The sequence below is a fragment of the Saccopteryx leptura genome, chromosome 2, assembly GCF_036850995.1.
Source record: "Saccopteryx leptura isolate mSacLep1 chromosome 2, mSacLep1_pri_phased_curated, whole genome shotgun sequence".
NCBI classification, from domain to species: Eukaryota; Metazoa; Chordata; class Mammalia; order Chiroptera; family Emballonuridae; genus Saccopteryx; species Saccopteryx leptura.
The window spans coordinates 244,071,961-244,094,068 of NC_089504.1; the positions used below are offsets into that span (position 1 = coordinate 244,071,961).

Genomic DNA, 22,108 nt, shown 5'->3' on the forward strand with positions numbered 1-22,108 from the left:
AGGAGTAATTTGAGAGAAGGCTGGGAATCACAAGTTGCTAGGACACTGTCCTCAGCTCTTGGCTGCATCATGGTTAGTTTTGTAACAGTGTGCTTGCTATTGATAGTCACTGGAAGCAATGAACTCATCTTATTTTGCTTTTTATTCTCAAATTACTCTTTTGGGAAGACTAAAACAAATGCATTTATACCCTTTCCCTAATTTTGTACCAAGGTATCATCTGAGCCGAGATTCACAAAGAATTGGCTTTGGGTTTTTATCTTTATTGAATACGTTTTTACTTAAACTGGCTCATCATGTTTCCTTCGAAGTTACTCTAACTAGTAAAATTCTTTCAAAAAGCTGAGATGCTTTGAAGAGAGTTCATTCTTCTACATACTTTGGGTAATTCCATCTCTAGGCTTTATAAAGCAAGGGGAGAGATCCTTGTGCAGGGAGGGCCCAGCCAGCTGCTATGATAGCTGAGAAAAATTGTGGTCATTGGCCCTGAAGGTAGGGCCTTGACCTTGCCAAATATCTTGTCCTCAGCCCCATGGGACACTGTGCAGCTCCAGGGCAGTAGCATGGTGAGGTTAGCCAGATGATGGCCTTGAGCTAAAATGTGTGGGTGTGTGTCTGAGAGAGGGGGGGACTGTTTGAATTGTTTCTGAAGATGTTACCTTTTCACAAAAACCTAGTGATTGTTTTAAGAGTAAATTTAAATTAATTAGATTTTAACATAATGTATACAGCTGTGTTATATGAAAAAATGACTGTTAAGCAACAACTTTACACTTACTTTTTCATGAAAATTGATGGTTTAAATGGAGTCAAATATAGAGATTGGTAACAGCAGACGTTAAGCCTTGAGCATCAGGAAAGGTCAGTTGAAGAGGCATTAGAAGAGCAGCTGTGATCATCACACCTGTCAATTGTACACGCTGCTTTTCCTTTCACTTCAGTTTCCACGGGCTCCCTTGCTCAGCAGTATGCGCACCCGAACGCTACCCTGCATCCCCATACTCCACATCCGCAGCCCTCAGCCACGCCTACTGGGCAGCAGCAGAGTCAGCATGGTGGAAATCACCCTGCACCCAGTCCTGTCCAGGTGAGGAGAAACTCAAAAGACTTTCACAGCATTGCTTCCTCTTCTGTGTACTGGGTGTTTCCTTTAGAGCCAGGGCAGGCGGCTGGGTACTATGTGATCAAAACACCTAGCAGCCCTGCCCTCCCACAGCCAGCAGCCTGCTCTGCAGACTGTGCCCCTGGAGCTGGTTTCAAGCCACATTAAGATACATAATAAGGGCCCTGGCCAGATAGCTCGGTTGGTTAGAGCATCATCCCGAAGCGCAGAAGTTGCCAGTTCAATCCCTGCTCGAGACATACAGGAACAGATTGATGTTCCTGTCTCTATCTCTAAAATCAATAAACATTAAAAAAATAAATATTAAGAATGATTGGATAAATTCTGGAAACCTCAATATTAAAAAATCTTAATTTAATGTAGAGTAAGGAATTTGCTTGGACTTTTTTTTTTCTTTATATGATGAGGTATTTTTCTTTTCCCTATTAACTTATTTAATCATGTTTTTTAACAGAAGTGGTTAAGGATCTCTGACATCTGTCAGTTCCCTGGGGCAGTAATGTTTTGTTTTGTTTTTAATTTTTTTTTTATTGATTTGAGAGAAACATCGATCTGTTGTTCCACTTATTTATGTGTTCCTTGGTCGATTCTTGTATGTGCCCTGACGGGGGTCGAACCTGTAGCCCTGATGTATCGGGATGCCACTCTAAGCAGCCGACCCACCCAGCCAGGGGCAGCCTGTTTCCACGTGCACGGCTCAGCTCTGTGTGTTGTTATTGAAGACGCGGTTCTCCTCCTTCTTCCCTGTGGCTGCAGCACCACCAGCACCAGGCCGCCCAGGCTCTCCATCTGGCCAGTCCGCAGCAGCAGTCAGCCATTTACCATGCAGGCCTGGCGCCCACCCCGCCCTCTATGACGCCCGCCTCCAGTACGCAGTCTCCACAGAATAGCTTCCCAGCAGCACAGCAGACCGTCTTTACCATTCATCCTTCTCATGTTCAGCCGGCGTACACCAACCCACCCCACATGGCCCACGTACCTCAGGTAAATCAGCTTTAGCCAACCTTCTGTGAAGACCAAATAGAATATGAAAGTTATCAGATAAGCAGCAAAGAGCCAGATGCTCTCCAAGCTAGGAAACCCTGTGTGTGATTTGCCTGTCTCCCTTTTCCTGCTCAAATACATGTGATCTGGCCCTAAATGGATGTTTGTGTGGTTTTGTAATGGGATCAGTGAAGTTGCTGATTGGTCAGTCCTTGAACGTCTCCCAGCTAAGGCCATATAAATATCTTTTACTCTGGAATGCAACCCAGTCCTTCTTTCCTTCCTGTGTCTGCTTTGCTATGTTGAAATAGCTTCATTGATAAATATATATGTATGTATACATATATATAATCTCTCCGTCTCTCTCTCTGTCTCTCTTACACACACACACAAACACACACACACACACACACACACACACGCAAACAAACATGTAAAGTATGGCAGGGAGGGTGGACCTTCACAAATTCTTAACTCTCTAACTACTCTGGGTCTGTCAGCTTGAATGTTAGTTACATAAATTGCAGAGAAATCTGTCCTCTTTGTTTTCTCTGGCTATCTATCTCTACATCCTATTTGACCATATGTTGTACTTCTTGAAAAGATGTGGCCTTGTACATTGGTGCAGTGTGCCTAGAAGCTGAAAGCACCCAGGTGTTCGCGTTTTCCTTAGAGAGCAGCTTTGCATGTTCTTCGGAGCTCGCCTCCGGTGTGAGCTTCCAAAGGTTGGAAGATGTGTTTGCGTCTCAGGGGGTGCTATCTGCATCAGATGCAGACAGAAGTCCAGGGTGGTCCAGGGCCGAGTTGGAGTGTCTTCATGAGGAGGAGCCGCACTGAAGTTGGGCTCTCACAGTGTCTGAGTCCCGCCCTGGAGCTGCGAAGGGCGAACTGGCTTTATTTGAGGTCTCTTTCTACTGCTTTCATGACAGCACATAGGCAGGTCTAAGCTAGACTGCCTCGCTGCACTCCGGTTCATGTCAGACCGTTTGCCACTGAGGCTGTGGTGCGGTAGGAGCTGGAGATGTGACTCAGAGCTAACTCTCAGGTGACCTTGTCATAGAGTCCCACAGCTCTGGGAAGTGTGGCATCCTCCCCGCACACGCGTAGGTGCTGTAGTGTGGCGCACTGCTGTGATTGCTCTGGACGGTGGGGAGGGGAGCTGGTGTGGTCAGGTGTGGGCCAGCATGGTGTGGCTTGGTCAGGAGCTTCATGAGAGCTGGGACCCTGTAGGTGTCTAGCAGAGGCTGGTGGCAAAGTAGGTAGGTGAATTTACCTGGAGCTTGGGGTTCCTAAAACCTCACTTTTGTGTTTTTGTGCTGAAAGAGCAAAATGGATTAACACAGGGAAGACCAGATATGCCATGGATCCATTTGAATATATCAGATAGTAAAAGAAGCATTTCATTGAAGGCTTATCATGGTCTAGAATTGTGCACAGTGCGGGAGGTAGAAAAATGGCTCTTCCTGCCCTGCCACGTCCTTGTGGAGCTGGGATCTGCCTGCTTGGTACAGGACATGGGGCTGGCCTGTATCGGTTCTTATTACTCCTCCCATCTCACTGGAGCTGTTCACTGCATCTGCCGCCTCCTGCTGTTACGGCTCCATCAGTGTGTCCTCCAGCAGGGTAGCGAGGGCTGGAGTATCGCTGGTGAGCTTCGGGCGCATGGGGTGGGGCGGGGGGGGGGGCAGACAGGAGAGGACTTGGGGAAAACAGTTGGACACTCCCTGCTAATGTAATGATCTGCTTTCCTATTTGAAAGGAATGTCATCTTTAAAACCACTTTAGGCCCCACTTGGCAGCGAGATTCTGAAGCGTGGTTGCATCTTGCCTGTGAAGTTGAGCACAAGGCCCTTGGCTTGGGGGATGGATCTTTGTAAAGACCTTGCCCCATACTTAGAGTCTAGGGGTCAGGAATGGTGAAGCTTGGACATTGCAGCCCCGATCTTACTCAGACTCACTGGGTGCCTGCTCCCTCAGCCTTGCAGGGATCTGTCTGTTAAGGGGGAAGCATGTTTGTAGGTCCCCAGAGAAAAGGACGTTCCACTAGTGAGTGTCCCCAGAGAAAAGGACGGACCCTGAGGGCCCGCCGTTGCCCTTTCCCAAGAGCCCTAGCCCTGTGACAGGAGCACGTTGACATGTTGTGTAAGCTGGAGATGTTGCCTGTATGCGTAAAAGAGCTCTCTGTTTCAGGCTCATGTACAGTCAGGAATGGTTCCTTCTCATCCAACTGCCCATGCGCCAATGATGCTAATGACGACACAGCCACCCGGCGGTCCCCAGGCCGCCCTCGCTCAAAGTGCACTACAGCCCATTCCAGTCTCGACAACAGCGCATTTCCCCTATATGACGCACCCTTCAGGTGAGGCGTGTGTGTGCAGGGGCCGCCGGGCATCCCAAAGCATTCTGCTGGCACAGGTCGAATGGTAGGCAGGGCCAGCGCTTCAGCCCGCATTTGAGAACTAGCAACACCCGTCAGCGTGCACAGTAGGGACCATGACGGTCAGTCAGCGCCAGGGCCCGGCTCCTGTAGCCGGTCTGTGTGTGTTCTGATGGTGCAGGCTTTGGCTTGATGGCAAGCAGCGGCAGCACTCTGGAGCTGACGCATGCTTAGGACTCAGTTGGCCTTCCTTGTTCATGACAGGCTGGGCAGGGCAGTGTTTCCTTCCTGAGCCCCACAATCTGACATGGGGGGTCCCATGGTGGCCAAGTTTGATGGTAGCTCTGGAGAAGACTCCTGGCGAGAAAGTGCTGTGTGTGGATTGGTTTGGGTTTAGTGCGAGCTGCAGCCTGTGCCCTGACGGAGAGAAGGCCCGTGATTGCACTCTGCCGCTCGGTGGCTGCCATGGTGAGAGTTCAGGCTGGCCCGTGCCTCTGAAAGCAGTCCTGATCTTGGCTAAGACTTGAGGAGGGGGCATGTCAAGGCCTGTTTCCCTACCCCATGAACAAGTCTTCTGGGAGTTTTATCTGAAGTGGTTTATGTCTTACTGGTTTGTTTCTACCCACCCCTCCCCCTCCCCCTTTTGGTACAGACGGGAGGGGGGCAGTGAAGTAAATTTTGAGTCGTGTTCAGCTAGCACGAGAGTAGTGTACAGTCGTGTGCTGCAGACACTAGGCTAGCATGCAGTGTTGCCAGTTTCCTGTTTAAATATTCACTTTTCTTTTTTACAGTACAAGCCCACCACCAACAGCAGTTGTAAGGCTGCCCTGGAGGAACCGAAAGGCCAAATCCCCTCCTCCCTTCTACTGCTTCTACCAGCTGGAAGCACAGAAAACTAGAATTTCATTTATTTTGTTTTTAAAAAATATATGTTGATTTCTTGTAACATCCGATAGAAATGCTAACAGTTCACTTGCAGTGGAAGATATCTGGACTGAGTAGAGGCATTTAGGAACTTGGGGGCTGTTCCATAATTCCACTCGCTGTTTCAGAGTCCTGCAAGTACCCCAGCTCTGCTTGCTGAAACTGGAAGTTATTTATTTTTTAATGACCCTCGAAAGTCATGAACACATCAGCTAGCAAAAGTAACAAGAGTGATTCTTGCTGCTATTACTGCTAAAAAAAAAAAAAAAAGAAAGAAAGAAAGAAAATCAAGACTTGGAACACCCTTTTACTAAACTTGACAAAGGTTCAGTAAATTCTTACCGTCAAACTGACGGATTATTATTTATAAATCAAGTTTGATGAAGTGATCACTGTCTACAGTGGTTCAACTTTTAAGTTAAGGGAAAAACTTACTTTGTAGATAATATAAAATAAAAACTTTAAAAAAAATTAAAAAATAAAAAAAGTTTTAAAAACTGATATCCAGTTAGTGTGTGTTTGTATAAGCTACTAGTTAATATCAAGACAGGAGGGCTAAGTGTGCTTAATATCCTGTAAGGTTAGTTGTCAAATGACTTTTCTTCTTCACCTTTAGTTCTGGTTCAAGGTATCTCTAGAAAAAGACAAGACCAAGATATTCTCTTTGGTGGATAGAGGTCTGGTTCCGAAGGAGGAAGGCTGGCCAGAGTTGGGCAGTGCTGAAATTCCACATCCTCAGCCTGACACTGCTTCCGTAAGCTTCCTTTTTCATATCTCCTGAACCCAAATGAGTGTTGTTAGTCAGTTGTCCTGATTCAGGCATTTGTCTATTTTACCAGTAGGGGGCAGGAGATACGTTGTTTAAAAGCTATGATAAAGCTACACCTGAAACTAATGGAATATTGCACATCAACTGTTGTTGAAAAATACTTTTTAAAAAATAAGATGGGGTGGAAGAAAACTGATAAACCAGAGGGCAGAAAAGATGCAATGATCTACAAAACCACTCATGGCTACAGAGAGACTCATAGAGCATCTGTTAATGTCCCCAGTTTGTGGGAGAAGGACACAGGGAAAAGCAAGCCTTTGTGTGGGCGTGGGTTTCACAGAGCCCATGGACGCAATAGAGAGTCTTTAACTAGTGTTGGCCATAAATCAACATTCTGAAAACTTTTTTTTAATTCACATGTAGCAGTTTGTACATTATAGCAAAATTTGCATTATTCAAGAATAAGTTACTTGTACAGTACATAAACAATACATAAAAATTTGCGGAATACCTTCTGCCTATAAAGATACAAGCTGAGTCCATTTTCTGTGTTGTTACAATGTGCTGCTTATTCCAAACACTGGATGTCAGATGTGTCCTTGTTAAGAGGCAGTGGATAGTATACTCTAGTTCCTCTAGCCTGTGGGAGATGTTAGAGCTCACATGACATTTGCGATAGAGACTTAGCCCTGAATAAAAGCATGAAGAAATCTCAGGCAACTCTTAGGGAAGGGAAGAGTTCAAGGCCTTGATTTTAGGTTACGAAACTGTATACAAAAATAGTGTTCTCTGATCAAAGATTTTAATGATTGCTATTCCTTTTTCCTACACGGTCCAGAAGTGATCAAAGGCAGAAGATTTATACCAGATAAAGCCATATGGATTGCTGGTCTAAAATTCAAGGCAGGTTAGTTGACTTAATTCTTTGGTGCTGGTGACTGTTAGTTTGTAAAAGTTCGCTAAAGTCAGATTAAGGAAGTGATGGTGCTAGGAACAGTCAGCTATTCTTGTCGTCTGTAATTAGAGATAACTGAAGAGATCGTGATGCTTACTGTCCCTTTGGCACTCACAGCCTGGGCTCTTGAGGCTGCTGGTGTGGCCTCTTGCTGCCAATAGCAGTCACATCAGGACTGGAAGGAAGGTGCTCCCATGCTGTGGGCAGGCTGCAGCCAGCATCAAGCCCAGGGACCCACTGCTCCCTCCCCTCCAGCTTGACCTACTCTAGCAGAAGGGCAAGGCAATGGCTTAGTGTCACTTCTTCCTAGGCCAGGACAGGGCTTTCTGTTGGAACGTATTTGAGCTGTCCTGGCAACTCAGTCATGTTTAGAAAGGAAATGTTTTTCCTGAACATTTCGTGCTAAAGCAGCCTGGAGGTTGGTGACTTCCAATTCTCTGTCAGAGTCTGAGCTTGTACTTTTGTAGCCATTGGGTCAGAGCTGCTAGTTGCTGTGTCTGGCATACCTCTTGGCACTACCTGAACTGCTAAGAAGTGAGTGTCCCTGGCTTGAAGCCGTTGCAGCCCAGATATGGAGGGAGGGGATTTGCTTGGTTCATTGTCTGTTTGACCCCTTTCTGTACCAATGACTTGTCAGCATTGACATTTCAGGGATGAACTATCTTTTTTAAAAGAGAAATTCAAAATAGTGCTTGCTCCCCTGGTTCCCACTTTGCTTAGCACTCATTCCTTACGGAAGCCCGCTTGGTGTGTAGAAAATGTATCCTTAGAAATGGATTAAAAATCTGGATCAGGGTCAGAGCTGCTTTACAACCTGTGAAAATACCTAGAAGTGTTGGTTTTAAAGTAAAAGTGAAGAGGTGGCTACTTAACAAAAAGACCCCAGAAAATTCCAGAAGCAAAAGTCTGAACTCTGACCTCATAGAGGACGGAGAATGGCTGCGGGGAGCAGACAGAACCCTCGCCCCAGATAAAGCAAATCAATAATTTTAGGCCCAAGTTTAATTTTAGCCTCTAATTGATCTGTATATATAACACGTTAAAACTAAGCTTCCAGGTCCCTGGAAGCCGCCTCAGGGAGCCTGGCTATACTGAAGGGCTCTGTGGCCCGGGAGCAGGTAACTTCACGCTGTCACCTACCCCCTCGTTACTGAGCCTCCTCTGGGGGCAGCTAGCTCCCTTCCCCCCCCCACCCCCCTGGGCGGTGTCACGTGAGAAGGCAGGTAGATGGAGAGGGACTACAGGTCGCGCAGGATGCCGCTGCTATGCGCGTGCGCAGTATCCATCAGCTGCGGCAGGGACCAGCTGGAGCAGAGTGCGAGTGTGGGAGGGTAAAGGAGCTCCTCCTTAGCTGTGGCCCCAGATTCCCTGCTTCCATTTTGGCTCAGGAATGAACCTAAAACCTTATGGGGTAATTTAATGAGCCATTAGCCGCTGGAGGCTCTGAGCCAGCCCTGTTGGTGAAAGGTCTATGAGAAAGGCCAGGAGCCCCACTTTCCTGCTCGCTGATCCCTCCTGTGCAGCTCACCCAGTGCTGCTGGCAGGTCGTCCGGTTTCTATTTGTAAGGCACAGGGTAGAACTGTGGCTTGCCACCCTCCTACTTCAGTGACAGCCTGAATTTCCCTGAAAGGGTGACATGCTTCACTTCTCTACATTGAAGGACATTGGCTACTCAGCAGCAGGTGGCTGTCCTAAGGACACACTAGACAAGGTGGCCAGGCACTATGGCTGGGCCAGGAGCTGTTGGGCTGGGTTTGCATAGCCGTCTCGGACCTCAAAAATCAAGTGGGCATTACTTCAAACAGTGCAATGAAATGAGCAACAGTTTAGTTTTGATACCTGAATCCTTGGAAAATTTTGTCTGAGGTAAAATGTTTAAAATTATTTTAACCTTGAGCCTGTCCATGTGCCAGAGCTTTGTTGTAAGGCTGAGTGTCAGAGCAGGATAGGTGTGGTCACCGGTGGTAAGGGTACCGTGGCTGCCACGTGGATGGAAGCGACAAGGGGAAACCATCAGAATCCAGGACTGTTAGTGTTTTGGGCTTCCTGATGACCCCTTCCCCCCAGTAGAAAGTCTGTCATCAGCTGTGACAGTGTCAGTGAAAAAGAGAACAAGTCACTGCCAGTTCCGGCCCTTCCCCGGCCCTCCTCTAAGTGAGGGGTCAGTCCCAGGACCAGGGCAGGGGCTGGGGCGTCTGCAAACAAGAACTACAGCTGTAAACAATGAGGAGAAAGCAAGGTTCCAACTCGTAGGAGGCCCTTTAACAGGCCTAATAGAAGGATCACGTCCACACTGGAAGGGGCAGTTAACAGTCCCTTTTCTCTCTCTCTCTCTCTGAAAGGAAGGAGAGAAAGTTACATTCACAAGGTCCTGTCTGCCCGCGGGCTGCTCTGGGGTGTGGGGGGGCCCCCCTGCCCATCAGAGAGGCGTGTACTGATTGTCTATGGCCCGCAGGTGGCTCCGCGCCGAGGAGTCCAGCTCGTAGTCCATGTCCCGTGCCGGCCGGCCAGCGGGCTCAGACTCCAGGCGCCGCAGGCTGCTGGCCAGTTCCTCGGGGGAAGGCACCAGGTGGAAGATCTGCTCGGGGGGCGAGGCCCGGCCTGGGAGGCCATCAGGGCCGAGCGCCCGCGCACAGCTGGCTGAGCTGAGGTGGGGCAGGCCCAGCTCCGAGTCCCAGCGCGACAGGGAGAAGGGGAACAGATCTGTGCTGGAGGACCCTGGGGGACAGACGACAGAGACCCCAGTCAGGGTTCACAGGGCAGGGACGTGTTGGAAGGAGACAAGGTTTGCAGCAAGCTTCTCCCCTCCCTGGCCCCCTGGGGCACACCTGGTGGCTGGGAGACCACGACCACGTAGCTGGACAGCCGGACATCGCAGGCAGCGCCGCACTCGAGGGGGATGGGCGAGCGCTGGAAGTGGCGGAGCATGTCCATGACCGAAGGGAAGTGCAGGTGCTGCACGCGGCACTGGCCGCGCTCGGTCAGCGACAGGCGCAGGTGCTACAGGGGGGGGGAGGAGAGGCCGGCTCAGGCAGGGCGACAAGCCCTGCTTGGGGGGGGGGACAGGGACGCGGGTGCCCGTGCTGGCCAGCGGGGCCCGTACCTTGGCTATGCCCTGGAAGTTGAATGTGAGCACGTACTCCCCACGCCGCGTCTCGCTCTGCCGTACCAGGAAAACGCCGTGGGCATCGGGCCCCTGCAGCTGAACCAGCTGCGCTGCCTTCACTCGGGAGATGGGGCCGTGGAACCAGGGGTAGCAGGACAGAAAGTGGTCCGTTTTCTGACAGGCTGGGTCCAGCACACCTAAGGGAGAAGCGCCTGCGAGAGAAGATGGCAGTGGTGACCCCTGTGGGTGCTGTGCCTCCTGGGCTGCGGCTGGGCCCACACGCCCGGAGCACAGAGGCCACTCACCTTGGTTCAGGGAGTCTGTGCTTCCCCGTGGAGAGCTGGCCGCGCTGGGTTCGGGGGCGGGAACGTGCGTCTCAGGGTCTGTGCTTTCCTGGCTGCTGGAGAAGAGGCTGCGGTTAAGGGTGGGGGGCAGGGTGGAGTGACGCTGTACGGGAGGGGGTCTGGGGCGCCTCACCCTTGGCCTGTGCACTGCCGGAGCTCGGCCATCCAGGCACTCAGCTGCTGCTCGTCCCCCACCTCAAAGATGACGTCTGTCCGCTCCTTAACCTGGTGGAGGGAGGGCACGGCTGTGTGAGGTCCTTGTGGTTGGCGCTTACCCCAGTGGCTGGGGGTGGGCAGCTTCACCGCTCACCTTCAGCACGAAGGTGTAGAGGTTGTCGGGCATCTCGAGGCGTGTGCACCGCCGGACCTCCTGGATGCTGGAGCAGGCTGCTTGCAGTTTGGGCTTTGAACTCTAGGAGACCAAGGGGTGCTCAGGGCTTGTCTCTGAGGGCCCTGTGTCCCCCCAGGCACTGTGGCTCACAAGAGCCCACAGAAGGTCCTCACCCTGTAGTCTCTGAAGCATTGTCCCCACACTGAGATCCCTAGAAATCTGTGGTTGAGGGCCAGCCCCCCCCCCCTTTCACCTGGGCACGTGGACAGTCCAGCACTGACAATCTGCTTCTCTTCCCACTGGTGGAGAAAGAGCTCCATGCAGCCCTGTCACATGAACTGTCTGACCCTGTCAAGCCACGTCTCGCTCTGGTGCTGACCGCCAGGGGCCCCAAGTCTCTGTCATTCCTTTAGCTCCCTGCCGGCTAGGGCTCTCCTACCTTGACAGCACCTCTAAGAAGCAGGTACTGTCACCATATCTTACAGAAGAAATGCAGATCGTGGAGGGGAAGCTATTTGCCTGAGAAGGGGAAGACCCAAGTTTTGAACCACTAGAACATTAGATTCCCAAACCTTACTAAACTGTCTCGCCTCCAAGTCTCAGGTACAAGGAAGGGTAGATTTGGCTTGGGGGGGGGGGGGGCAGAGTAGTTTAGCCACAGGCTTTTGGGGCTTATGCCAGTGCTCCCAAAGAGGCCGTGCCTGGCATGCTGGCCCCCATTCCAGCCAGCCAAACCCTCGCAAAACTGTGGGGTCTCCCATAATGTCCCCCACACACGATGGGAAATAATCCCCTAACCCTTTGCCAGCAAGCACCCTTTCCTGGCAGAGGCCTGTTCCCAGAGAGCAGGAGGCTCCAAGCCACCCTATAGCCCAGGAGCCAGAAGGGGGGCAGCCCTTTGCTGCCTCCATCTCCTCAACTTTCTCTTGTGATAGAAGACTGGTAAGATTGTTTCTCCAGGGGTCGTGAGGTGACTGAGGCTGCTTTCTGCAGAGGCCGAAAAGATAAGAATGGTTGCGAGAGCGAGAGGAGTGGGGATTGGACAAATGAGGCCCAACAGGGCCCCCTGCCTCCAGCAGCTGCTTTTCCAAGGGCCAGGGGATAGCTGGGCGCACCTGGGGAGCAAGGCTGGGAGGCTGCAGTGAGGTAGGCTTTGGGGGATTCCAACCACTACCTTCTCTGCCCAGAAGGGCACATCCTGGCAGGGGCTGCCTTCCCCTGTGTGGTGTCAGAGCCAATCCCCTCAGCCGTATCCTTAACCGTGCCGTGGACATGCGACAACCAGGCACTGCTGACAGAGCGATGTGACCACTGGGCCCCTGCCTGACACCCCCCACCCACCCCCACTGACAGAGGTCAGAGGGTGGCATGGGGGCTGGTCAGGCTGTGGCTCTTTCCTCTCCAGGCTGAGCCCAGCAGGTCTCCTGGTCCTGCCCTGGTGCTGGGACCTGCCCAGTTATGCATCGTCTACATAACTTTACAGATGAGGGAACGAGCATGGAGGGGCTACACAACCAGTAAGTCCCAGCCATGGCAGTGTGACACCCCCCATGTCTCCGCTTGGGGACGTGGGGAGCATGGCAGTCTCAGTACCTGCAGGGGTGCTGGCTGTGCCTGGGGCGTGGAGTCTCCCTGCCCCTGGCAGCCCTCACAGCCCGACCAGTCTCGGCCTGCTTCCTGTCAGCAGAATGGGCAAGGAGCGGAGGGGTTTCCTTCCTTCTCTAGCTGTGCAGTTGGCCCTGCCGGGCCCCCCGCCCTCCCGCTGGCTCTGGGCCTCAGGATCCCTGAGAGGAAGTAGGCCAGGCCAAGAGGGGAACAGGCTTAGTCTCCCTTTCAGTTCCGCCCCAGGCCTGGCCCAGTCCCAGCCCCAGTGAGTGCAGAGATTAAGCAGCAAAGCCACTGGTTTCCCTCTGAATGTGGGGCCCTCCGTGCCAGCTCCATCTCCAGCTCCACCCCCGCAGCTGAGGAAGTGCTGACCTGGAGGCAGTGGTGAGAAGAGGATTCCCCCTCTGCGCCCTCGGGGCCCTGGCTGCACACCCCCTCCTCACCCACGGTGGGTGACTTCTGGCTGCCATCTGCCTGCAGGGTGAGCGAGACACAGGCTCTTCCCAGCAGCCCTGGGTGAGCCGGGGCCTGAGTCAGTGGTCTGTCAGCGAGGGGCAGGGCCACCTGGGGCTGCCTTTCTGCTTGAGCGCTGGGGTGGCACAGAGCTGTGATAGAGCAAAACTGAGCCCTGGGTCAGTAGCTCCAAGAACATTTGGGGACGTCAGGTTCCCCTTCTCCATGTCCTGGTTCCCCTGCCTTGCAGAGGAAGCCCAGCCAGCAAGCAGCTGCTCTCTGGACTCAGCTAAGAGCCGCACTGCTTAAGTGACCAAAACGGCCCAGCCACTCCAGGAACTTGGGGTGCAAGCTGTAGAATCCCCCCACAGCCTGCAGCAGCCACTCCTGGGGAGCAATCTCCTCAGCTCCCAACATCCAAAAAGTGGGCTGCTTTCTCACGGCCACTGTGACTCCAGTGGGAACAGCCCGTGTCATCCTTCGCCAGGAAGCTCAGAGACCAAGCTGCAAACCAGCACTGCCAATCCTTCCAGTTGGACTACGTTTCCACAGCTTAGCTTATCTGGGCTTTATAACTCTGGTATCCCTCGGAGCTTTAGGGCTCAGGCCTGACCCTTGTGTAACCCTGGGTAAGTGGCTCAGCCCTCCAGCCTCACTTAGTTTTGTCATCTGTCAGGTAGAGTTGTTTAATATCCCCTCTCTTCACAGGTTGGTATGGTGGTTGGCTGCGGCCTGCGGCCAGCCAAGGTGGGCAAAGCCCTCCTGGGTCACAACAGCATTAGAGTCCCATTGCTGCAGCCGTGCCCCAGGGCCGCCACCTGCTGCCTCACAGACTGTAAGGTGCTCCTTCCCACCTGCAGTGCAAGTCCCATGTGATACACTACACACCTAAGATAAAGGCAGAGCTAATGGAATGTAACTTCCATTCAAATAAAACATATTCCACTGTGACTGTGTAGACAATACAATGAACTACCCGGGGGCATCTAAGCTTGTTTTGAAAAGGTTAAGAACATGAAGGAGCCAGAGGGCAGGTGAGCCCCATAAGGTCAGTCCGGTCAGCGGACATTAAAACTGGGCAGAAACTTCCATGCAGCTCTACTGGAGACAAGCAAGTTCTGGCTCTAGGTTTGTCAACTCATACTTCTGAAGGACGGCACATACAGCTCTGGCCCACCCACGGCTCCCTGTACCCTCACAGGGGTGGGGGGCCCTCAGGCCTGTCTGGAGGGGGGGAAGTGACTGGAACAGTCTCGTGCCTTCCCCGGTAGCTGTCCCACAACTGGCTGCTGCTCCCTGTGTGCTGAAGGGCCTGGGTGGCCCTTCCGGAGTCTTCCAGGGAACTGGGCTGCACCCTGCTCGGCCATGTCCTCGCAACTGCCTCGAGCAGGGCCCTGCCCTCGCTGAGCTCCAGGCACAGGCTCTCCAGCAGCGGGACCCCGCCCGCTGACGACACTGGGTGCCCAGTGGAAAGGGGACAGGGTGGGACAGCAGGGGAGCTGGCAAAGGCCACCCTGGCTTCACCACGCGCAGGCTATGCCTCCAGGCCTGCGCTGGCCAAGGCCCTGTGGTGGGGAAGCATGGGGCACCCGTGTCCCATGGGTCCAGAAGTTCCCACAGGTCTGGGGGCCTGGGCAGTCGGTCTGGCTCATCTGAGGTGGAATGGAGGAGGGGGGCTCACGCCGGAGCCCTTGGCAGAGGCAGGCTTGTCCGAGGGGATGGGAGCAGCTCCAACCACCGCTGCTGCGAGAAGCCGGGCTTGGCACAGAAAGCCCCGTGGTGCGGGCAGGCCAGACCTGACATTGGCCCTTCCGTCCACTGCCACCTGCCTGGCCACTGAAGGGCCTTATCTGAGCAAGAGGCTCATGGGAGAGGACCCACCACCTGGAGTCCTGCAGGCCACACCAGTCCCTGGAGCCGTCTCTCCAGGGCTCTTGGACCCCCATCCACACCGCACAACACTGGGCAGGATGTAGGGCAGCGTATGGCTGGAGGTCTGGGCTTAGGCCACACGGTCAGCCAGGGCAACCATGCCCTTGAGCTGGCATCCTGGCGCCTAGCTTTGGAGGTGCACAGATGAGCCCTCGCTCTACCACTCACTACCTGTGGCATCTCAGGCATCACACAACTGCAGCTTCAGTGGACAGCGGACAGCAAGCAGACCCTGACGGCACCGGTGCGTAGGGGAGAGTGGGAGGTTTCAGGCCTGAGGGCCTGGAAACTTCAAGGCTCAGCACACTGCAGGTCCTTGTCATGGACAGCTCGGCGCCCCCAGCCCAGCACCCAGAATGGAGGCTGCCTGGATGATGCATGGTGAACAAACAGGTGAGACATCATTATGGAAAGTGCTTAGTCAAGTCCTACTGATTGGTGTCAAAACAACCTTTTTTTAAAAACCCACACAGGAAAAAATGTCGTCTTATTCCAAAAGGATATGAGTTAGGTGACAGGGATACTCAGAGAATCCCACTTGCCACAGTTTGAGCTCCCTGGCAGCCAGTGCACAGGACTGTCCACGAGGCGCTGAGGTGCTGGGGCAGAGTGGCCCCGCACTGGCCATCACTGTCCTGCTCAGAGCCTTGGGGCCTGCACAACTGCCGCCCAGCTGCCTCCCCGTCCTGGGGTTTGGGAAGTAGTCCTGGCCTGAGTCCCAACTCTGCCTCGTCCTTCATGGACAGGCAGCTCACCTCTGCCAGCCCAAATCTCCACCTTTGTGAGGTGGAATAACACCGCCACCCTGCCGAGAAGTGAGCTCACAGAAAAGAGCGTCCTATCAAGGAATGGAGGCGCTAGGACCAAGGAAGCAGGAAGGTCATTGTTCCAGAGTAAAAGACAATCCTTCATACCAGGGGTCCCCAAACTTTTTACACAGGGGGCCAGTCACTGTCCCTCAGACCGTTGGAGGGCCGGACTATAAAAAAAACTGAACAAATCCCTATGCACACTGCACATATTTTATTATAAAGTAAAAAAACAAAACGGGAACAAATAAAGAACAAGTAAATTTAAATCAACAAACTGACCGGTATTTCAATGGGAACTATGCTCCTCTCACTGACCACCAATGAAAGAGGTGCCCCTTCTGGAAGTGCGGCGGGGGCTGGATAAATGGCCTCAGGGGGCCCCATGCGGCCCACAGCCGTAGTTTGGGGACCCCTGCTTCATACTAAGTGTAGGGATATTCCAGTGAGAACCCTCACCCTGCTCTATGCCATCTGTCTGTCTGAAGACCAAGTATTGGGGGGCTCCTATGACCAACAGCCCTTGAGGCTGGTGTTTTATTTCCACTTCACAAATGAGACAAAACTAAGAAAAGGTCCATGGGGACAGCACAGAGAACAAGTGAGCCCGTTAACCTGGACTCCAGGTAGATTGAAACCCCCTGGCATCTGAGGGGACTGCTGGGCAGGGAGACCACCCCCTTAACCCCCTCCTCCCCCAGACACCAGGGAACCACAGGAGACCTGAAGGAGGGAGGGCACGGTCCATCCCATGGAGGCAAAATGGTGGATGCTGGGGGCAGAGGGGGTACTCACAGGGACCCCTATAATAGGGTGAGGAGTCAGAGTGACATCCTCAACTCCCTAAGATGGGCAGCATTGAAACTGAGCTGCCATGCTAAGTCCTCCCAGATATATCCAGTTCCAGCTACTTTCCACCCCCCACCCTGCTCAAAACTCACTTGTGGGCTCCACTGCACTAAGTGAGGAAGTCCAAGACCTCACTGTGGCCCATAGGAGCCTGCACAATCTAGTCCTTATTAGCGCCTCCACCTCAACCACTCACTCTCCCTCTTACTCTGCTCCAGTCACACCGGCCTCCAATGTTAAATATACCAAGCACACTCTATCTACCTCAGGGCCTCTGCACCTGCTGTTCCCACTGTGACAGGCAGTTCCCCACATCTGCACAAATCTGGCTTTTCTCAGATTCAGGTCTTGGCTAAAGTGTCACCTGCTCAGGAAGGCCTTCACTGACCACAGTGTCTAAATACACTCAGTCACCACCACACAGCCCTTCAGTTCCTTCACTGCATTTATCAGCCTGTGGAAGAGGCTCTGTGGGGGCCTTGTCTTGTTCATGTGGCGCCCCCAGTCCCTAGCACAGTGCCTGGTAGCTTGTACGTGCTCAATTTTATTCCCACAACCAATACCTGTCACTGGAGTGCTGGGGATCTGGGGCACAGGGTATGGCCCTACTGCAGGCATCCAACCCCAGTGAGGGCTAAGGAGAAGCGGTCAGGGTGAAGATGGAGGACATGCCCCCCCCCCCCGGTCTCCAGCTGACCAGGGGAGAAGGCCGGCTGAGAGAGGGCCCTTAACATCCCACACGAGCATGGTTACCAACCAACCCCATGTTACAGATGGAGAATTGAAAGCCCTGAGAGGCAAAACCGCTTGTCCCAGCCACAGAGGGGAGAGCTGGGGCTCAGACCCGCATCCATCGAGGCCCAGGGCCCATGGTTTCCCACTGCAGGTTTTGGTGAAGAAAACCTCCCCTCGTCCAGGGAGCCTTCTCTGGTCGCATCGTGGTTAGTGCGATTCCTGTGGCCTCTCCCTCGGCTTGGGGCTTATCAGGCCTGGCCATAATTTCCTGATGATGCAGCTGCCCCCACCATCTGACTGGGAGTTCCTCTGGGGGTGGGGACAGGGCACCAGGCCTTTTTCGCAGCAGGGCCCCAGCACCAGGTCTGGTCCAGAGGAGGGCCTTAGGGTTTGTCAGTAGCAGGGTGGCTGCTTGGGGCCCCAGCCCTCCAGGGTCTGGAGAGCACTGGTAGACGTGGGGCGTGGTGAGTTATCTCACCCCTTGTTCCCAGGCTCCTCTGGGGGCAAACTGAAGGCAGGGAGCCAGTTCCAGGGACTGAACAGATGTTGGAACTAGCAGCCACAGGTCCCTTCCCTCGTCTGCCCCTAGCCAGGGCCACAGGCCCCTCAGATGCTGCCTCGCCATTTTCTCTGCATGACCTTGAGCAAATCACTTCACTCCTCTGCGCTTGTTTCCTCAGTCTGTAAAATGGAGGCTATAACAGGGTGCACAGTCTGTGAGCAGACTGGCCTGCTGTCTAAGTGCACAGGGGTCTCCCTGATGGCCCCAGGCTCAGTGGGCCAGCTCTCTCCCCTGGTCTGCCCTCTGTCGCCACAGAGGTGCAGGAAAGAAGTTTCCAGAAAAGCCACATGGATCGAGTCAGCTTCCCGTTTTTTGGCAAATGAGAGTCCCCCACCCCCACCCCGCCAAGTTCCAGAAACAGAGAGCTCCCCAGAGCTGGAGGAAAATATAACCACCCTTCTCACGGGCAGGTCCCCCTCGTCTCACGGCCCTTCTCTAGGTAGGTGGGGCTTAGTTCACGCCAAGTGACCAAGTGTGGGGCCCTTGGGACCCTCGCACTCCTGGACCCTCTGAGGCTCCAGGGAAGTTGGGATGGTGGTAATTAGCCAGAGCTGCTGGGACAGATGGGCTGGGGGGCTATTTAAAGCCCTACCTGTAGGGAGTGCCCCCTCAGGCCCAAAAGGTCCCCCCACATCAGAGACTCACAGTGACAGAGACACAAAGCCCCTCTTAGATGCTAGAGCTACCTTACCCATGGGACAAATACCCAGAGACAGAGACCCCCATACAGGGAGACACCACCGCCCCCAACCACACACAGAACCACTCTGGGGTCTCACAGCCACCCGCCACCCCCAAGATGTGGGTGGCGCCCAAGGGTGGAGGGGCCAGCCGGGAGGGCCACCTGCCCATGGGGCCGCACCCAGCATGGGGGTGCCTGTGGACTGAGGGGCCACCCCTGGAAGTCCTCACCCACTGGCACCTTCACCGGCTCCTCCCGTCAGCCCCTCAGGGATGGAGTCCAGGCTGGTCTGGGCCCTCCCGGGGTGGGCGTCCCAGAAGGGGGCCTGGTGGGGCAGGAATGGAGGGAGTAAGCCCCCCACTGAGCAGGCCATGTGTGGAGGGCTCCAGCTCTCTCCCCTTCGCACCTGTGCTTACGCTGTGCCCTCCACACGGGCCTGTTCCTGCCACGCCTCTGGCTTGCAGGGTGACGAACTAGAATAGATGACTGCCCAGACTCGTGCTGAGTTGCCATGAAAAGTGAGCTGTTGGGCTGCCCAGTGACCAGCCTCGATGACCCTGCAGTCCCGGTAGCCGGGCCCACTCCCATGGGCACAGCGGCACTCCTTGGAAGGACCCAGCCAGACCCCGTCCCTGCTGCCTACTGCAAAGCAGCTGCCACCAGCCCTCACCTCAAGTGGCCACACCCTGCTCCCAGCATCCCTACCTGCCTCCCACCCTGTCCCCATGTGGCCAGAGACCAAGGCCCATGGGCCCTGTCCCCATCCACATCTTCACCTAGGCTATACCTTCCTCTCCTGGTGCCACTCGTGCCCCCCACAGCTCCAGGGACACTCCAGGCCAGCCCCTCCAAACAGAAGGGGAAGCCATGGCTCAGAGGTCATGCCATGTGTTCAGGTCCCTGAGCAGGGAGGGGACACACCCAGCATCAAACCTGGCACTACCCTGCACCCCGAGGCCTTCCTGGGGGCTTTGTGGACCCCACACTCCAGGAAAACAGACGGGCCGTGGGAGTCTGTGGGTGATCATAGTGGGTGTCATAGGGCCAGCAATCTCAGAGCTGATCAGCCCCCTGGGATCTGACTGGGGTGCCCACCTCCCAGCCCTGCTGTGGGACCAGATTGGACTGGGGAAGCCCCTCACCCCAGCACGCAGCCTGGCTGGGCCCAGCGTCCGCTCCACACCTGCAGAGGGTGGAAAAAGTTGTGGTTAAAACACAACAAATAACCTCCATCACTGGCCTGGGTGGGGGCAGGGGCGCATGGGACGGGAGGAGGGCTCGTCACCACCAAGATCCCCAAACGCCCTGGATGGCGGCTGCCGCCTGCCTTCGAAGAATGATGATTCAGAAGAAGAGGTGACAGCGTGGGCCTCGGGCGTGAGGGGCTCGGGCTGCGCTGAGGGAACCGGGGCGGGTGAGAGTCAGAGCCTGGTGCTGCCAGGCTATGGCTGCAGCCACCGGCCCAACCCTCCCTACTCCCCACGCACGCCTGCGGGCCTGTCACTACCATCCTCAGCCTGCATTCAGTGAGTGCTTAGTATGGGGTGTTGTACCTCCACACAGCCTGTCACTGACACACACACACACACAAACAGGAAATCACATTAGCCACAAAGAATAAAAGCCAGCTGCAGTAAATAATTAAAAGTGAAAAATAAAACCTAAGTCATTATCTGGTCCCAGGCCTTTCTAAGCAGAAAAAGAATGAGACGATAAAAAAAAAAAAAGAAAAAAGAATGAGACAATAAAAGGAAAAAGATCACTCTATCTTACTGTCCAGACTTAAAAATCTCCATAATCTAAGAAACTCAGGATCAAAATTGAAAAGCCAAATGGCTAACTAGGGAGACCTCTGCAACATGTGACAGAGACTAATGTCATGTAAGCACCTTGCCCACAAAAAAAGAAAAAAGCAGACAGTGCAGAAGACGAGCACACAAAGCAAATGGCCTGCAAGTCACAAGAAACACATATGGCCCAGTGAAGAAAAACAGTCAAATCTGTAGGGACAGAAAGCGAATTAGCAGTTGCCAGGGGCGGGGGTTGGGGAGGGGAAGGGGACTGACTGCTCATAGGTGCAGGGCTCCTTTCTGGGATGAGGGGGATGTTGTACACATTGAATATACCAACAACCCATGAACTGCACTTTAACATGGCAAATTTTTATGTTATGTGAATTATATCTCAGTTATATCTCATTGCACTCGTAATCAGAAAGGACAAGGAAAACCATTTTTCACCTAGGAGCTGGTAAAGGTTTTTAACATCATACCCAGTGTTGGCACCATGGTGATAAGATGAGTGGGTATAAGCTTTCTGGAAAGCTGTTTGAAAAGGAGATATCAAAAACATTAGAGATGACTAGTAGTGAGCACACGGAAAGATGCTCAACAACATTAGCCATCAGGGAAATGCAAATCAAATCCACAAGATAACTTTTCATGCCTGACAGGTGGTGGCACAGTGGATAGAGCATCACCCTGAAATACTGAGATCCCAGTTTCAAAACCCTGAGGTCACCGGGTTGAGCATGGGGTCGCTGGCTTGAGCGTGGGATCATCGACATGACCCCAAGGTCTCTGGCTTGAGCAAGGGGTCACTGGCTCTGCTGGAGCCCCCCAGTAAAGGCACGTATGAAAGGCAATCAATGAACAACTCAAGTGATGCAACTATGAGTTGATGCTTCTCATCTTTCTCCCTCATTAAAAAAAAAAAAGATACCTCTTCACATCTAATCATAAAGACTGACAGTAACAAATGTCGGTGAGAAGCAGGAGAAATTGGAATCCTCATACAGGAGTATAAAATGGTTCAGTGCTTTGAAAAACGGTTTGGTTAGTTCTTCAAATATACTGCTCACAAAAATTAGGGGCTATTTTATAGCTTCATATCCATTTTGAAATATCCTCTAATTTTTGTGAGCAGTATATTAAACACAGAGTTAGCAGATAATCCAGCAACCCTACTCTGTAGATATAGACCCAGGGGAAACGAAAATACACGTCCAAACGGAAACACAGGCACTCCTCGCTAGACTGCGCATCACGGACGTTTTGTTTTCTTGCACACTCGAAGCAAGAAGACCCTCCTCTGGCAAAAACCAAAACAAAACTGTAACTCACCTGGTCTAGAAAGGAGCCCACAATATCCCCGAGCTCAGCCTGTGCACCAGTGTTCACGGCAGCACTACTCATAGTGGCCTGAAAGTGCAAACCGAGCATCTACCTGGAGATGGATGGATAGACAAAATGTGAACTTTGAAAACATTACACTAAGTCAAAGAAGATCACACAGAATGTGAAAAGAACAGAATGGGCAAATCCAGAAACAGTAGATTAGTGGTTGCCCGGGGGTGACTGCTAATGAGTACAGGGTTCTTTCTGAGATGGTGACAATTTTATTAAACTGGACCACAGTGAGAATTGCACAACTCTGCAAATGTACAAAAAAACATCATAAACTTTAAACAAGTTAACTCTATAGTATAAGTGACATCTCACTAAAGCTGAGAGAGAATGGGCTGCAAGTGTTCAGAGCGGCCTGGCCAGCACCCCGTTCTAGCAACCC

General features: G+C 53.0%; 2 protein-coding genes across 13 annotated transcripts in view; one reads left to right on the top strand and one right to left on the bottom strand.

Moving 5' to 3' along the window:
* Positions 1–5,909, top strand: part of ATXN2 (ataxin 2) — a 129,801-nt gene extending 123,892 nt beyond the window's left edge. For 5 of the 6 annotated variants that reach the window (XM_066370882.1, XM_066370876.1, XM_066370877.1 and 2 more), the window contains 4 exons: positions 942–1,087; positions 1,880–2,107; positions 4,298–4,466; positions 5,276–5,909. In XM_066370882.1, the coding sequence (XP_066226979.1) occupies positions 942–1,087; positions 1,880–2,107; positions 4,298–4,466; positions 5,276–5,304 (572 nt within the window). In that variant the 3' untranslated portion in view covers positions 5,305–5,909. The remainder of the gene's footprint in view (positions 1–941; positions 1,088–1,879; positions 2,108–4,297; positions 4,467–5,275) is intronic. The other variant, XM_066370881.1, reaches the window with a different exon arrangement.
* A 660-nt stretch (positions 5,910–6,569) lies between these two features.
* SH2B3 (SH2B adaptor protein 3) overlaps positions 6,570–22,108 on the bottom strand; it is a 39,937-nt gene continuing 24,398 nt past the window's right edge. For 3 of the 7 annotated variants that reach the window (XM_066370900.1, XM_066370901.1, XM_066370902.1), the window contains 6 exons: positions 10,894–10,995; positions 10,717–10,808; positions 10,545–10,639; positions 10,237–10,451; positions 9,962–10,133; positions 6,570–9,851 (listed from right to left, as the gene is read on the bottom strand). In XM_066370900.1, coding sequence (XP_066226997.1) covers positions 9,553–9,851; positions 9,962–10,133; positions 10,237–10,451; positions 10,545–10,639; positions 10,717–10,808; positions 10,894–10,995 — 975 coding nt within the window. In that variant the 3' untranslated portion in view covers positions 6,570–9,552. The remainder of the gene's footprint in view (positions 9,852–9,961; positions 10,134–10,236; positions 10,452–10,544; positions 10,640–10,716; positions 10,809–10,893; positions 10,996–22,108) is intronic. The other 4 variants (XM_066370906.1, XM_066370905.1, XM_066370903.1 and 1 more) reach the window with 4 other exon arrangements.